Genomic DNA, 16,295 nt, shown 5'->3' with positions numbered 1-16,295 from the left:
TACACAAACAGAGGTAATCCTGGGCTGCCAACATAAACACACAGGGATTACCCAGGGATTAACCCAGGATAGGCCTGTAACTCATTGTCTGCTGGGAGAGAGGGGTGCAAGATGTGCAGAGCAGGGTGTGTCTGTAGCATGCAAAGCAGTGTGTATCTGTAACACGCAGAGCCGTGTGTATCTGTAACACGCAGAGCCGTGTGTATCTGTAACACGCAGAGCGGTGTGTATCTGTAACACGCAGAGCCGTGTGTATCTGTAACACGCAGAGCGGTGTGTATCTGTAACAGGCAGAGCAGTGTGTATCTGTAACACGCAGAGCCGTGTGTATCTGTAACATGCAGAGCGGTGTGTATCTGTAACAGGCAGAGCGGTGTGTATCTGTGATACGCAGAGCAGTGTGTATCTGTAACACGCAGAGCGGTGTGTATCTGTAACACGCAGAGCGGTGTGTATCTGTAACACGCAGAGCAGTCTGTATCTGTAACACGCAGAGCAGTCTGTATCTGTAACACGCAGTGCAGTGTGTATCTGTAACACGCAGAGCAGTCTGTATCTGTAACACGCAGAGCAGTGTGTATCTGTAACACGCAGAGCAGTCTGTATCTGTAACACGTAGAGCAGTCTGTATCTGTAACACACAGAGCAGTGTGTATCTGTAACACGCAGAGCAGTCTGTATCTGTAACACGTAGAGCAGTCTGTGGGCCTCATGCAGTAAGCGACGATTATGTGAAATCGGCAAGCTTATCGATTAGTCATGTTATTGGCGTTTTTCCCTCTCCGTATGCAGTAAGTGCCGAATACATTCAAAATCAACCCGAAAACAAATCCGCCCACTCTCACGATGATGAGCCGATCACACACAGGTGTATCGGCGTGCGTGGCGGGGTGCTGTTAGGTTGCACAATCACAAATCTTGCTGAATCAGGCGAAACAAGCATGTTTTTGATTGCGCGCCATATTTAAAGGCAACGTGTACTGCTAATCATTCTCTGTGTTGTTGGGAGTGAGAGAGAGAGAGAGACGCACAGAGCTGGACGATTGAACATTTGCATATTGACTGAGAGACTTGTTGTGTATTGGGTGAGCTTTGTCCTTTGTTGTTTTGTTTACATCTTTGTCTTGTTTTATATGTGGAAGTGGGTCGTGTGATTGCCTGTACATTTATTGTCTGTTTTTTGTGAGTGCTGGAAGTATGCCCGCAAAGCGTGGGAAGAGTGATGCTGGTGGGAGTGGGAGTGCTACTCGTGCGAGTACGCGTCGGAGTGAACGTTCTGTTCAGGGGAGTGATGTTGCTGGTGCACCGAGTGGTGTTGCTGGGAGTGGGAGTGCTGTTGTTGGGAGTGGGAGTGCTGGTGCTGCGAGTGGTGTTGCTGGGAGTGGGAGTGCTGTTGTTGGGAGTGGGAGTGCTGTTGTTGGGAGTGGGAGTGCTGTTGCTGTGAGTGGGAGTGCTGGTGCTGGGAGTGGGAGTGCTGTTGCTGTGAGTGGGAGTGCTGGTGCTGGGAGTGCTGGTGCTAGGAGTGTGAGTGCTGGTGCTAGGAGTGGGAGTGCTGGTGCTAGGAGTGGGAGTGCTGGTGCTAGGAGTGGGAGTGCTGGTGCTGGGAGTGCTGCTGGTGGCGCAGTTGCTGATGGGGTGGATGGTGGTGGCGTGCTTGCTGGTGGCCAGCTTTTGGAGGCTCTTCCATTGGAAGAAGGAGAGTCCAGTCAGCACCAGCCAAGCTCTGACCCTAAACCTGCTCGGAAAAAACGTGTGGAGAAGCCACGTAATCCTCGCTTCAATGACCAGGAAAATAGGGCTCTTGTCACTGGCATTCTGGAGCACTATGACAGTATATATGGACATTTAGTAGGTAAGTGTAACTTTACATTTATTATTCAAATACATGTGATCCTAGGTCATCTGAGTTTTGTTCATATGCAAATATGGGTACACAATATCTTTCTATGTTCATTAGTGTGGAAACACAGCTTTTTATCATGCCTTACAAGGACAAATAAACACAGCCGGTCAATTTGCCAGAACTGCATACAATATGAATGCAACCTTGCTTACATGTATAGGTTTAGTAGTGAATGCTCATGTGCTGCACATATTACACATAAAACAGCATGTTTGCTATCACTTGGAACAGCTAGCAGTGTAGGAAACTGGTGCTTATATTATTATTCATTTACCTCATATCTTTTATATGTTTTTCAAGGGCGGACAAGTGCAGCAAGCAAAAAAGAAATGTGGGACACAATAGTCATTGGTGTCAATGCCTGTGGGAATCGTGTCAGGGACAAGTATCATTGTCGGAAAAGATTTGATGATATTAGGTCCAAATTGAAAAAGAAAATACAAGACCAACGCGTGCATGCTACTGGCACTGGAGGTGGGCCCACACCACAACGTCTCATATTGACTCCATTGGAGGAGCTGCTTCGGCCAAAATTACTTACCGTCGTCGTGGAAGGCTTGGCTGGTGACCGTGACATTGGAATTTATCCGTCACAATTTCCAGCAGGTGATAAATATTACTGTACTAGGCGTGTCGTTGCTTACAGTTATTTTGCATAGTTACACTGCTTTTTATACTGTCTTCACAATATAAGCATACCTGCATCTATATATGTATATGTCTGATTCTGTATATATATATCTCAAAATAGACATATATGTAGTAGTCCTACTAAAAGCAGTAACTAATATAGCACGTGCCATTGCGTGCTCATTTACATGTGAATTCCCAAAATGCATAGCTGCAGTGGAAGCAATTGATGGTGGGCGAAGATGGGGAACAACAGGGTAGTACACGTGTAACACATGTTCATGAGAAATTATTAGTAGCTACAGGTACAGAACAGAAATATGTATCATATTATTGTGTATTTTATTGATTTTACTCCGACAAACATGACATTACTGCCTATTTTAAGCATGCATCAAAGAAATTGCATGTAACGGCCTACAAACATCACTGGCACTAACACATCTATAGTTGCTTATGAAAAGGTCCATTTTTGCTTTATGTCATATACAGACAGCATAATGAGGCACACGTATCATATGTTATGTCATTGTTTTCATAACTTAAACACTGCAGATGACTACTTAGCTCATCTACCATTGTGTTAAAGCAGCTGCAATTAATATCTCATCACAGCATACACTTCAACAGAGGGGGTGGGGTTCAGCACACACACTAATTACAGCCTCATTTCACGGTCAACTTAGTTCACACCATTTGCACCTGTTTCAAGTCATTGAAAGGTGTGGCTGATTAGGCTTTTTGGGGAAGGGAATACCTTTCTTACAACCTGAATAGCACAACTGAAGTTAATCACACTCATTGGAAAGCTTAACTCTAGCTACTAAATGCCCCAACAACTCATTACTTATCAAAGCGTACGTCACACATTAGTTCACTCATATCTATAGTTGAACTACTATGAAAGACACATTATCACACACTGCATGTGTTGTCTTGTTGAGTCACAGCCACATTCAGGTGTGCCACATCTTCGATTAATGTACCACACATATCCTCTACCAAAAATAACACTTTTTGCAATATGACCACCTTCATGATAACCATTGTGAATGGTCATCTCATGATAGTTATGTACATTATGATACTGATATCACTACACAACATATGATTTTTATGTACTCATTTAATCTATTTATCCTCACGCATTACTGCAGAAACATAGTATGTTGTATGTTAGGGAACTCAAAACTTCTAAGTACACAGGCATGTACATTGTTATTACAACTATTTATGTTCACTTTCACACACACATTTTCGGTTAAGGAACTGATGTTGTTAGTTAATCATAAATACAGAACATACAATAAGTGTTTGTTCAATATTTACACATGTAAATGTAAAACTTATGTTATTGTTATATATAGTTGCCCCTGGAGGACATGTGTCACCTGAGATGGAACAAGTGTCTTCACCTGGGTCAGCCAGCTCAACACTACTAGAAGGTGAGTGTATCATTTGCTGGCCATATAATATGTGCTCTTCTATATGTTATGTTGTCATGTGCATTATTTGTTTTGCACATCTTCTTTAAATAGGATTACTTAGTGTCAGTGAAAATTAAGTGTAAGGCAACATGTATTGTGTTAGTGATGTTAATTATCATGTAGGACTTCTGAGTTTAGAGCAACTTTTCATTCATTCATATTTCATACTGAGTCCAAACATTATTCGTAAGTCAAGGTAGTTTTTAATGAGGTTATAAAACGTATGCTAACATGTTAGGTGTTACTTAGGACACAGTACAATTACATAGTAACACAGCATACATTAACATGCCATTTAATAATGTGTACATTTCTTTTTAGAACATCATGGTGATGAGGATGATGAGTATGATGAGGATGACGCCACAGAAGAGACTGAAATACAATCATGTGACCATGAAGAGGTGCCAATAGAAACTGTTGTACCGCCAAATCGTCCATCAACTTCCACATACGATGCAATTGTAGCTTCAGAGGGAAAAATAGTGGACGCAGAAAATCGTCGCCATTCAGACATGATGACAGTGCTGGAAAGGATGATTGGACTGCAGGAAGAAACAGTATCACAATTGGCACATCTCCACAGAGTCTTCATTGAAGTGCCTAAACAGTTGCAAAAAATCAACACCTCATTCGAAGCATTAGTTGTTCAGCAAACACAAGCTAATTACTGGAGAATGACTAATGTACCACAATTCAACACCTCCCAGCCAGGATCTGTTCATGCAGGTCAGTTTTCACCACATTCATCTGATATTCATTCACCAGGCCCAAATGTTACCGGTCAAGTAGCAGAGATTGCTGTGCAGGTTCCTGACGACATACTACCACTGCCATCTGTACAAAATCAGCAGCTGACACCTACAAAGGAGCCCACAAAAACAAAATACAAGCAGTTACTACTGACCAGTTTTTGGTCAAAAACAACAAAAGACACACATGAAACAGACCAACCATCACTTGTGCAGTGTCTACCAACTTGCTCACATGTGTCACTGGGCACAAGCCCTGTCCGTGAACAGTCACTACCCAAAAGCCCTGTAGGTGAGTCGCTGCCCAAAAGCCCTGTAGGTGAATCACTGCCCACAAGCCCTGTAGGTGAGTCACTGGCCACAAGCCCTGTAGGTGAGTCACTGGCCACAAGCCCTGTAGGTGAATCACTGCCCACAAGCCCTGTAGGTGAGTCACTGGCCACAAGCCCTGTAGGTGAATCACTGCCCACAAGCCCTGTAGGTGAACAGTCACTGGCCACAAGCCCTGTAGGTGAACAGTCACTGGCCACAAGCCCTGCCCGTGAAGTGCCAGAGGCCACTCAAAGTGGCTCTGTTGTGCCTAAAGTTGGTGGCAAAAGAAAAAGGAAAATTCAAGAGACAACAAGCAGGCCTGTTACTCGCTCGCAAAAGGAACAAAAAAAATAAATGTTATAATTCAGAAAATATGTGTTTGGCCTTGTTTTGTTGACTTCAGATTATCTAATTACTATTGTATGTATGCTGAAGACTGTGTTGTTTCCAAACTTTCAACTATGTTCTTGTACACGTGAAGGTTTGGAAATGTTAACACTCATAATTAATTGTGTTATAAATATTTATGTTGTAATCGTCTGTTCAGTAATGGTCCACCAGGAGCCAGTTGCTAAGTTTAGAGAAGCTGCCATTGACTTTGCAGCAAAACATTGCATTTGGGTGTGTTAATTGATGTAAGAATTGCATATGCATATTAGTCACATGCAATTATTAAAACACCTAAGTAAGTGCAAACATCTTTCTTGTACGTGTACAGCAGGATTATGTGTAAATTATTACTTACCTTTGCCTTGCTTGTCCATTGTAATTGTGTCCTTTAATCAGTTGTGTGTTCGTTTCTATAACATCTCAGAATGTATAATAATATATATACACACACACACACACACACACACTGAGTGAGTGTGAGTGTGAGTGTGTGTATATATATATATATATGTATATATGTGTATATATATATATGTATATATGTGTATATATATATATGTATATATGTGTATATATATATATATGTATATATGTGTATATATATATATGTGTATATATATATATATATGTATATATGTGTGTGTATATATATATATATATATATATATATATATATATATATATATATATATATATATATATATATATATATATATATATAGTACTATATAAACTGGTATACACAAACTAATACACTTCATGCTTCCTTGTGAAAGCACACTATTTTAATAATACAGGCCTAATGTTTGAGAAATATCCTAAGTATGAGACTCTAACAGTATTGTGCTTAAACAAATGTTTATTACTTAATTCAATCATGTTTCTCACCATTTAAATAGGTTTCATACAAGGTATACTTAATGCCATCAATGTTGTGTGTACTCCTGCAATATAAAAAAAAAAAAAATATTATATATATATTTTTATAAGAGATATATTTATATATATATATATATATATATATATATATACACACGTATTTAAACTCATGCAGACAGGGAGTTAACCAGACTTTCACATACACACAGAAATGTAAGCGGGGAAAAAACATTTCTTTTTGCAGGTGTGTTTTTACTGATATGCCTGGCTGAGAAATATTTTCACACACTGTTCTTTGTTAGTTTTCAAAAAAACACTATGTGAACGCATTCACAGTCTAGGGATGTTTTTCACAAACGAGATAAAAGAAGGAGAAATGTTTCTCCCACAGTCCCATATCACGAACCACAACTGTTAACCCAATTAGACAACCAAATCCAATTGGCGTTTGAAATAAGGAGTCAAAGTAGTTACTTTTGTTGACCTTGACAAGGAAAAACAGGAGTTTGTTAGCCATTCAGCACATTCATTTTGATGAGCAAATAACACAGACCTGCACACAGCTTTTGTGCTACTCAGACATGGCTGATGAATTCGTTAACAATATTAATCCCCTTTTAGGGTATAAGTACATGATCTGTGAAGCCATCTTGAACAGTCGCGGACAGAAAGCAAGCACACGCCAAATCGATGATTTCATTCGAGCAAAATATCCTTATTACCAAGACCGTAAGCATGCACGGAATTTTAATTCCTCAATAAGATTCACTTTATCAAGTAATGACTTTTTTGAACGTGACCAGGATAAGCTACAACACACCTATGGTTTCTGGAAGATTGCCCCGGAAAAACAATTTATCCTGAAAGACGGCACTTATATTGTCGTGAAAGGCATATTTATTCCTAATGGCAATAGCAATGTATCCGCTACTACTGATCCGTTTGAATCGATACGTGCTGCAATATCTGCAGCCTCCATTCCTGAAACCCACATTGTACAAGAACAAAAGTACTATGATTATGTACCAAGCCTTTCAGCTGAAATTGCATTGGAATGGGAACCGGAAGAAATGAACCTACCTCCCGACCAATTATTTGAAGAAAGCAGTGGCGATTCCTATGAGCGCATCCTGGAGGAGATATGTGCCATACTGGATTCAGCGGTTGGGTTAAGCGTGGATGAAAATGGCTTGCATTTCTGGAGCGACCAGTTGCAGCCAGGCGAAGAGTTAATTCTAGAAGAATGGTAAATATAACAATCGTTATGCGTTGACTCTGCGTTTAAATTTTTTTTTTTTTTGTAACCACCATTTTCACTTTCAATGCGTGGATACAGCGTAACATTGCAGACTGCATAACATGTAGCGATCACAAACAAATTGTTTCCTAATACAATATAGTAGGACCTGAAAGAGTAGTACACATTGCTGACGGAATAAATATACGTACTTTCCTATCCCTTTAAACATATTAGCAACATTTTACCATTACTCTAACACATACCTGTTTTGTTATCATGCAACATCTACAACATTGAAAACCGGGTCCACCACGTATGACGTGGGACCCTTGTCATGGGCCAAGGCGTCCTTAAAAAGGATTAGTGATGTAAGTCCCGCCCCCAAGCGACGTGCGCGCCTCAAAGCCTATTGGCTGTCATGTTTTGTTATAGTAACGGTAACTGCAGTGTGTGATGCGTGCGGCTCAGTGTTTGTAGGCGTACCCTGGGCGTTAGCCGAATGTTAATTGAGTGGGAGGAGTGTTAGCGTGCGTTTCACGCTGGCTTAACATGACGTCACACGTATTGCATTTGCGCATTGTGTTATCGGCCGTGCTTTCTGTTCAAACACGTCTGTTTAAAAAGAATACAGATGTACTCGTTTAGAACGAATGTAGTTTCGTCTTCATTGTATTTGAAATAAAGATGTTATGTTTACTGGTATTTTCAACATGTATTGAACGCACAACGTACGCTTTGTTTTGCGCATGCGCTAACAGTTAGTGCAGCCAAGCGTGAAGTGCGTGCGCACACTAAGATGTGCGCGCACATTTTTCAGTATACAGGCAACGTTCACATCATATACATAGTTATGCCTGCTACAAATTTAAAGAAACATTACATACTGATGTACACTTGTAGTTCTAACATATAAGTGAGTGACGTGTGTATGTACACAATCATATAGAGCTGTGTAATGCGTTGTCACGGATACATATATAGTAAGGTGCCATATTTGACCATCATATGTTTGCTGTATTTCAGAGATGTCGGGGAAGATACAATCGGATCAATGTATGATTTCAGAAGAGTCTACCTTTATATGAGATGATTGTGAGGAGGAGCCACCGACTACTATACTACATATGGAACTAATTTTATATTGCTTGCAGCGCTTATTAACAAACAATTAAAAATGTGATACCCTTATGCCTATATTGCATAAGCACTTAATTAACATAATGATGTTGCAAAAGAGTGCCTCATGAATTTTTATTGAGTGTTCTTTAATGACTACTAACATTTTATGACATGGTGTGTTTTATATATAACAACCATTCCCACTCTGCTAACACATTTGTGTATTCTAATATGTAATGGAACGTATGACTGTCGAAACTATGTAACAATAATAATAATAATATGAGCATGTTCATGTATAGGGCTGCTAGTTGTACGCAGCGATTTACAGACACATGTTTCAGCCTGAGGTCCCTGGCCCGTGGAACGTACAAATGTTTTTTTGCCGCATGAGGCACAGGGAGATAAAGTGACTTGGCCAAGGTCACAAGGAGCCCACACCGGGAATTGAACCAGACTCCCCTGCTTCAAACTATCAGTGCCAGTGTGTGTCTTTACTCACTGAGCCACTCCTTCTCCCAATGTAAAGGACACTTACAACCAAGTAGCCATTTATTTTTAAAATCTCTTGTTACATGGGTATGTAGATAAAATGGTTTGGGACTGTAGCAAATAATGTTAGTGGCCAGATGTTATGGTCCCCTCCAATGCATGATGTTCTGAATATGACATCACCATCATGTTATGAAGTACGTTTCTGTGTATATTTCATTAACCTAACTAACTATAGTTTACTGTGTTTATTAATCGTTTAGAAATACATAGTATAGTCAATATGATGATATAAGCTACCATAATAAAGCTGGTGTTATCATTTGTCGGTGTTATACATGGATCCTACACCAATTGATAGAGACACAAACAGTTGTCTTAAAAAGTGTGTCTATGCTAGTGATGAATGTGCTCCCGTAAGTAAACAAATAAGTACAGTTATCCCCTTTTCTCCAACCACCTCTATATTACATTAATGGAAATTATAAGGAAACATACATAAAATGTGATGAAATGTGAGTAATCATTTTGTAATACAATGCACATGAAAGCTCAAGAGTAGCTAAATGCATATACATGATACAGAAAGTACATATATGTAACATTTGTGTTTAAACCAATATGTTGGGTTTTTAGTTCCAATAATTATAGGAAGATTGAGGTAGCCACATCTTATGAGAGATGTCAGCAAATATACATACCATGATCAGTCATACTGGAGATATACCTATAATGCAAAGGAACAATATATAAATTGCAAACATTGACATGCCATCTTCAGTACCGTAAACAACACAGCAAAGTGTGTATTTGGTGTTAAATGTACAACACCATGTATATTTCATGACATTCAAAATGTAAATCAGCCTGGTGTACACATCATATGGATGTACATGTTACACTGCACCAATAACATTGTATGTAAGCATACTAGAAGCATGAATGATTATGGGCATAATATGTGTTTTGTCTTAGCATAAGGAATAACACAATGCTAAAATATTATTGCTTTGTTACCCAAGTTGTATTCACATACACACAACTAAAGTACAATTGAAGAGGGATTATATAACCTGCGCAACAATAACATACCGGTGCCACATCCCTTTGTGCACACAGCAGAGAAAAGAAAGGTGTGCAACCCATATTCATCTGTGTCCTAACAGAAGGTTATATAAAGAAACATTATTGTTAATATAACATAATTAAACTATAAAAGTAGTACTAGGAACATATGAGTTTGTACTTACAAGAAAAAAATGAATTGATGAGATTCTGTCGTGTCTGGCCACCACTGGCTGTTTGTTCATTTTCAGCAGCTACATGGGTGGGATGCTCGTCTACCAAAGCCTCAGCTAGGTCTGACTGTACATTGTGCCTGAGTGCAACATTGTGCAAAATGCAACAGGCAAGGATAATATCAGACACTTTTTGAGGCTTGTATAAAAGAGCCCCACCAGTTCTGTCCAGACACCTAAACCTGGTCTTGAGTAGGCCAAATGTCCTCTCTATAACAGATCTTGTAGATATATGGGCTGCATTGTACCTGTCCTCTGCTTCAGTTTGAGGGTTTAGCACCGGAGTCAAGAGCCACGGCCTAATTCCGTATCCTGAGTCACCTATAATGAATGGAGCACACATAAGCTGACATTAGTGATCAAATTGTACAATGCCAACATTCCTAAATCAACATGTGTTTTGTGTTAGAACATGTAAATATGTACTCACCCAGCAGCCAACCAGGTTCAAAATGTCCCTCTTCGAACGCATGGAAGACTGAAGAGTTCCTCAGGATAGAGGAATCGTGACTGGAACCAGGGAACTTGGGTACCACATGCATTATCCTCATCGTGGCATCACATACCACCTGTACATTGAGTGAATGGTAGTGCTTCCGATTGCGGTACACATGCTCACTCTGACTAGGTGCAATCAAAGCAACATGTGTGCAATCGATTGCACCCAGCACACATGGTATCCCTGCTATATTATAAAAGCCAGTCCTGACTTCCAGCCACTCTGTCGCCTCTGTAGGAAAATGAATATAATTCCTAGCGCGTCTATTGAGTGCATAGAGAAACTGGGTCAAGGCCCGCGAGAATGTAGATTGCGAGACCCCGCCCACTATGCCCACAGTTGTCTGGTATGACGCGGAAGCAAGATAATGTAATGAGCACAGCATTTTAACAAGCCCAGGGACTGCACGACCTCTGGCTGTGAAAAAATCTAAATCCCCCCTTATCTCCTGATAAAGAGCTAAGATTGCTGCTGAACTCAAACGATAGCGACTTACAATCTCCTCCTCACTCATCCCATCTAACAGGGTTCTCTCCCTGTACAGACGCGGACGAGGCACAAGTTGTCTCCTCTGTCTTCTCCTCTGATCTCCTGTCCCTCTACCTGTCCCTCGGCCTGTCCCTCTCCCTGTCCCTGTCGTATCCGCGTCACTGTCACTGTCCCTCGGTGTGTCCCTCCCTTGCCCTATATGATTGTCTTCATCATCAAGCATGTCATAGAAAAGAATGTTCCTCCGTCTCCTAAACATTCGCAACATTTTGAAATGAGTAGCTGTGAATGAGCAGGTAATGTGCGTCCTTTAAATAGGTATGTGATGATGTCAGGTGACATAGTAAAATGCAAGGTGTTACATTAACATAATAAAGTACTTCTGTGGCAAGCTGTGTGCACTTGTTGTTCTAAGTATTTGTTGTGTGTATTCTGCAGGGAATGATGATATTTGGCAATGATGTGACGTGATGCTTTGTAGAAACATTGCTTGCAAATAAATAGTTGCATGTGCAATGCATGTAAAACTTGTGAACGCAAGAGTCAGTCATGTAATGAGACAAAAAGGCTGAGATTGATGTGGGAAAAGTTTTGTGTAACATGTGTAATTATCCATGTTATTGTGACATGTTGCCAACAATGAATAGTCGTGTGCATATGCATGCATTTGTGTAATGAGGATAGTTGGTATAAAATGAGTTTACAAGGTGTCCCAATGATGAATTACTGTACATGTGCGTATAAGTTAGGTTGAAGTGCTTGTAATGCAACGGTTATAATGTAAATATGCAATGTGATTGCGCGTCCAATAAGTGACGTCATGAAAATAGGGAGGACCAAACGTAGATGTAAACATGAGAATTTAGATGTACATGAAGGTTTAAAGATGCGTGACACATTACAAGCATTGTGTAATGTAAAGGAACATGAATATACGGTGTATGTGTGACATGTGTGACATGTGTAACATCATGTAAACAATTGTCGATCAATGCAGTAAAATGTGTGCTATGATGTGAGGTTCTCCTTTAAGAGTTGAGTATAGTATTTTCCCTTGCCACATCATCACATGATGAGTAATGTGACCCGCAAATGCTGCAAACATGTAAAAGTCGAATGTTATGCAAATAAGACACATCAGCTGTGACACAATGCAGGGAATGCCCCCACACTGTAATGCAAATCCCCCTTGTATTGTGAGCAATGAAACGTAAACAGTACTATACTGTTATACGTCCCCGCTCCATTGACTCCATTGATGTACAGAAGATGTTTTTTTTCTAAGTGCCGTTCCGGCAGCCTTAGCGATCGTTCTCCCGTCCAAAATGCCAACTTTAGTTGGCGGGAGAAATCGGCCATAACATCTCAATTTCGTAGTGCCGATCAGCCCCGATAAGCTGTTTTTTTTTGTTGAATCCAGCCGATTTAAAAAAGTGGCGATCAGTGTCGAAAACAGGCTTATCGGCAGGCGACTGGCCATAACCAAATAATCGGCTCCGAAACCTGGCGATATGAAGCACTTATCGGCGCTTACTGAATCTCAAACCCAATTTTGGCTATAACATGGCCATATTTCCCTTATCAACGCTTACTGCATGAGGCCCTGTATCTGTAACACGCAGTGCAGTGTGTATCTGTAACACGCAGTGCAGTGTGTATCTGTAACACGCAGAGCAGTCTGTATCTGTAACACGCAGAGCAGTCTGTATCTGTAACACGCAGAGCAGTCTGTATCTGTATAGAAAAAGACCATTAGGTAATACTGAGGAATCTCTGTACACTTCAGCCAGGGTTACGAATTTAAGACAGTTGCCCTCAGACCTCAGAATGTAGGTACTTCTGTGTCATTTTATACTTGTAGCTCATGGTAGATAAGGTTGAAAAAAGACATACAGGTATGTCCATCAACTTCAACCTATGTTATGTTTAGATGACAGATACTCATCCTATATTTGTATCTACAGTTTTTTGTATAATTTAATATATTATTTACTGTTTATTAAACAGTTGTTAGATATGCAAATATACATATTGTTGATGTTGTATCTGCTTATATGGAAACTGTATATAATGTAACATTTTTGTTATGAAAAATAGTATACAAAAAAAGAGATATCTATTGTATTTGCCATCACAGTCTCCATGGGTAATGAATTCCACATTTTAACCGCCCAGACTGTAAAGAACCTTTTCCTTCGTTGCTGGTGAAGTCTCCTTTCCTCCAACCTTAAGGGATGACCCTGAGTCTTTTGAACTGCCCTTGGGATGAAAAGTTCTTTTGAAAGTTCCTTGTATTGACTCCAAATGTATTTGTATATAGTTATCATATTTCCTCTTATACGTCTCTTTTCTAATGTACACAAAACTAATTTAGCTAGCCTCCTTCTCTGAGCATTTCGCAGTGATGTGTGTTGTAGTTGCATTGGAGAACAAAGTGGCATATTGAATTGTAGGGGTTGTCAAGTTTGCTAAGGTGGGTTTGGGGGGCCGAGCCGTATACTATGTCCCCATAGTCTATAATTGGCATTAGCATCTGCTGTGCGATACACTTTCTGACCAGCGGGCTTAGGGAGGATTTGTTCCTATAAAGTACACCTAGTTTGGCATAGGTTTTGGATGTCAGGGTATCAATGTGCATTCCGAATGTTAAGTGGGAGTCAAACCATATGCCCAGGTATTTAAAACTAGTGACAGGGGTTAGGGTGGTGTTAGCGATGGTTCTAATCTGGAGCTCAGTCACTGGAAGCTTTAAAAATTCAGTCTTGGTCCCAAATACCATTGTTACAGTCTTGTCAGTGTTTAAAAACAGTTTGTTTTGGGAAATCCAGTTTTCGAGTCTCAAAAAGTCAGAATGAAGATTGTGTTCAAGGTCGGAGAGGCTATGGCTGTGTGCATATAGGATTGTGTCATCTGCATACATGTGTATTGAAGCTTCCTGACAAGTTGTGGGAAGATCATTGATGATCACTGAGAAGAGTAGGGGCCCCAGAACAGAGCCTTGCGGGGCGCCACAGGTGATATCCAGGGGGTTGGATTTAGAGCCTGAGATGGACACATGTTGGGATCTACCTGATAGGTAGGACTGAAACCAGTTTAAAGCATGCCTCCCTATTCCAGAGCACTGGAGTACCTGGCATCTCGGGAATTCTAAGAAAGTAAAAAATACCGAGATTAATAAATGGATAATTTAATTTATATGTGGTCATTTGTGATGTCATATGTGACGTCATGTATGATGACATCAGCAAAGCAAGGGGAGGGGAGATACGGTTGCGTGTTTTTTTTAATGAATATATATGTATGTGTATCTGTCTGTGTGTATGGTGTGTCTGTGCATAAGTGTATATATGCATGGTAATAAAAGAGCCTGCGTGTCTGTCAGAGCTATAGCTCCAAGACCATGTAACATACATACATACATACATACATACTGTAGATTACATACATACATTACATACATACATACATTACATACATACATACATTACATACATTACATACATTACATACATTACATACATACATAACATTCATACATTACATACATACATACACACATACTTTACATGCATACTTAACATACATTACATACATACATTACATACATACATTACATACATACATTACATACATTACATACATACATTACATACATACATTACATACATACATTACATACATACTTTACATACATACTTTACATACATTACATACATACATTACATACATACATTACATACATACATACCATACATACATACCATACATACATACCATACCATACATACCATACATACATAGATTACATACATACATTACACACATACATTACATACATACCATAAATACATTACATACATACATTACATACATACATACATTACATACATACATTACATACATACATACATTACATACATACAATGTTGATGAATTTGGTTAAAATCAGTGCAGTTTTTAAAGGTTCAGTCCGCCATCTTGATTCAAAATGGCATCCAATTGTGTCCAAACACAGACAAACTAACCCCTTCATCTCAGGAACCATCATGCAAAATTTGGTTATATCTCAAGAGGTGTCTCAATACACAGCGAACAGACAGGCAAACAACATTCCGAAACATATAGCAGACAAGTGAGGTAACTCCCTCCTCTCATCGCCACACGCGCCCCTGACCGACAGTGAGGATATATCGGCACCTGATACGCACTGCCACAAACATGCACATGCACAGTGACTCTGTGTGTCATGTAAATGGCAAATAGTCCCCCTGAGAGTCCTAATCTTTCAATGCTGATGATTGAGACTGTATTAAAATAATAATTAACCCCTTGGCTGTCAGGGGATGTCCTTGTGAGTACTAGACACCATGCCCTGTGCAGAGCGGCTTCTATAATAACCGTGATCCTCTACATCAGTGATTTACAACCACTGCTCCGCGGGCACCTCTGTTGGGATCTGTGACCGCCGGGGCGGGGGAGCGGGGACAACTCTCCCAGCTGTCCCAGGCCGGGCGGCACCCCATGCAGCAGTGACCCGGCGGCTCCCCAGCTCAGCGGCAGCCGCCCAGACACTGCGATTCTTCCGGCGCTGACAGGCGCAGGGAGAGGAAATCGCGTTCAACTTCCGGCTGACAGGAAGAGGGAGGCCGCAAGGTGAGAGAGGCGTGCGCGAGCTCTCTCTCTGCTGTTCTCACTGCAGGGATCATTCCCGGGTGTGTGTGTGTGTGTGTGTGTGTGTGTGTGTGTGTGTGTGTGTGTGTGTGTGTGTGTGTGTGTGTGTGTGTGTGTGTGGAAGAGAGCGTAAG

The 16,295-nt window shown here is 40.4% G+C and overlaps 1 protein-coding gene across 1 annotated transcript; it reads left to right on the top strand.

Annotated features, from left to right (window-relative positions):
- The first annotated feature begins 2,352 nt into the window (after positions 1–2,352).
- LOC142498493 (uncharacterized) lies at positions 2,353–5,441 on the top strand. Its single transcript, XM_075606729.1, has 3 exons — positions 2,353–2,509; positions 3,901–3,978; positions 4,342–5,441. The coding sequence occupies exons 2-3, from the start codon at positions 3,930–3,932 to the stop codon at positions 5,436–5,438; spliced, it is 1,146 nt and encodes a 381-aa protein (XP_075462844.1). The 5' UTR covers positions 2,353–2,509; positions 3,901–3,929; the 3' UTR covers positions 5,439–5,441.
- Positions 5,442–16,295: the final 10,854 nt, after the last annotated feature.

Source organism: Ascaphus truei, chromosome 7 (assembly GCF_040206685.1).
Source record: "Ascaphus truei isolate aAscTru1 chromosome 7, aAscTru1.hap1, whole genome shotgun sequence".
Classification (NCBI taxonomy): domain Eukaryota; kingdom Metazoa; phylum Chordata; class Amphibia; order Anura; family Ascaphidae; genus Ascaphus; species Ascaphus truei.
The sequence above is the reverse complement of the archived record's forward strand: the minus strand, read 5'-3'. Positions and strand labels throughout refer to the sequence as shown.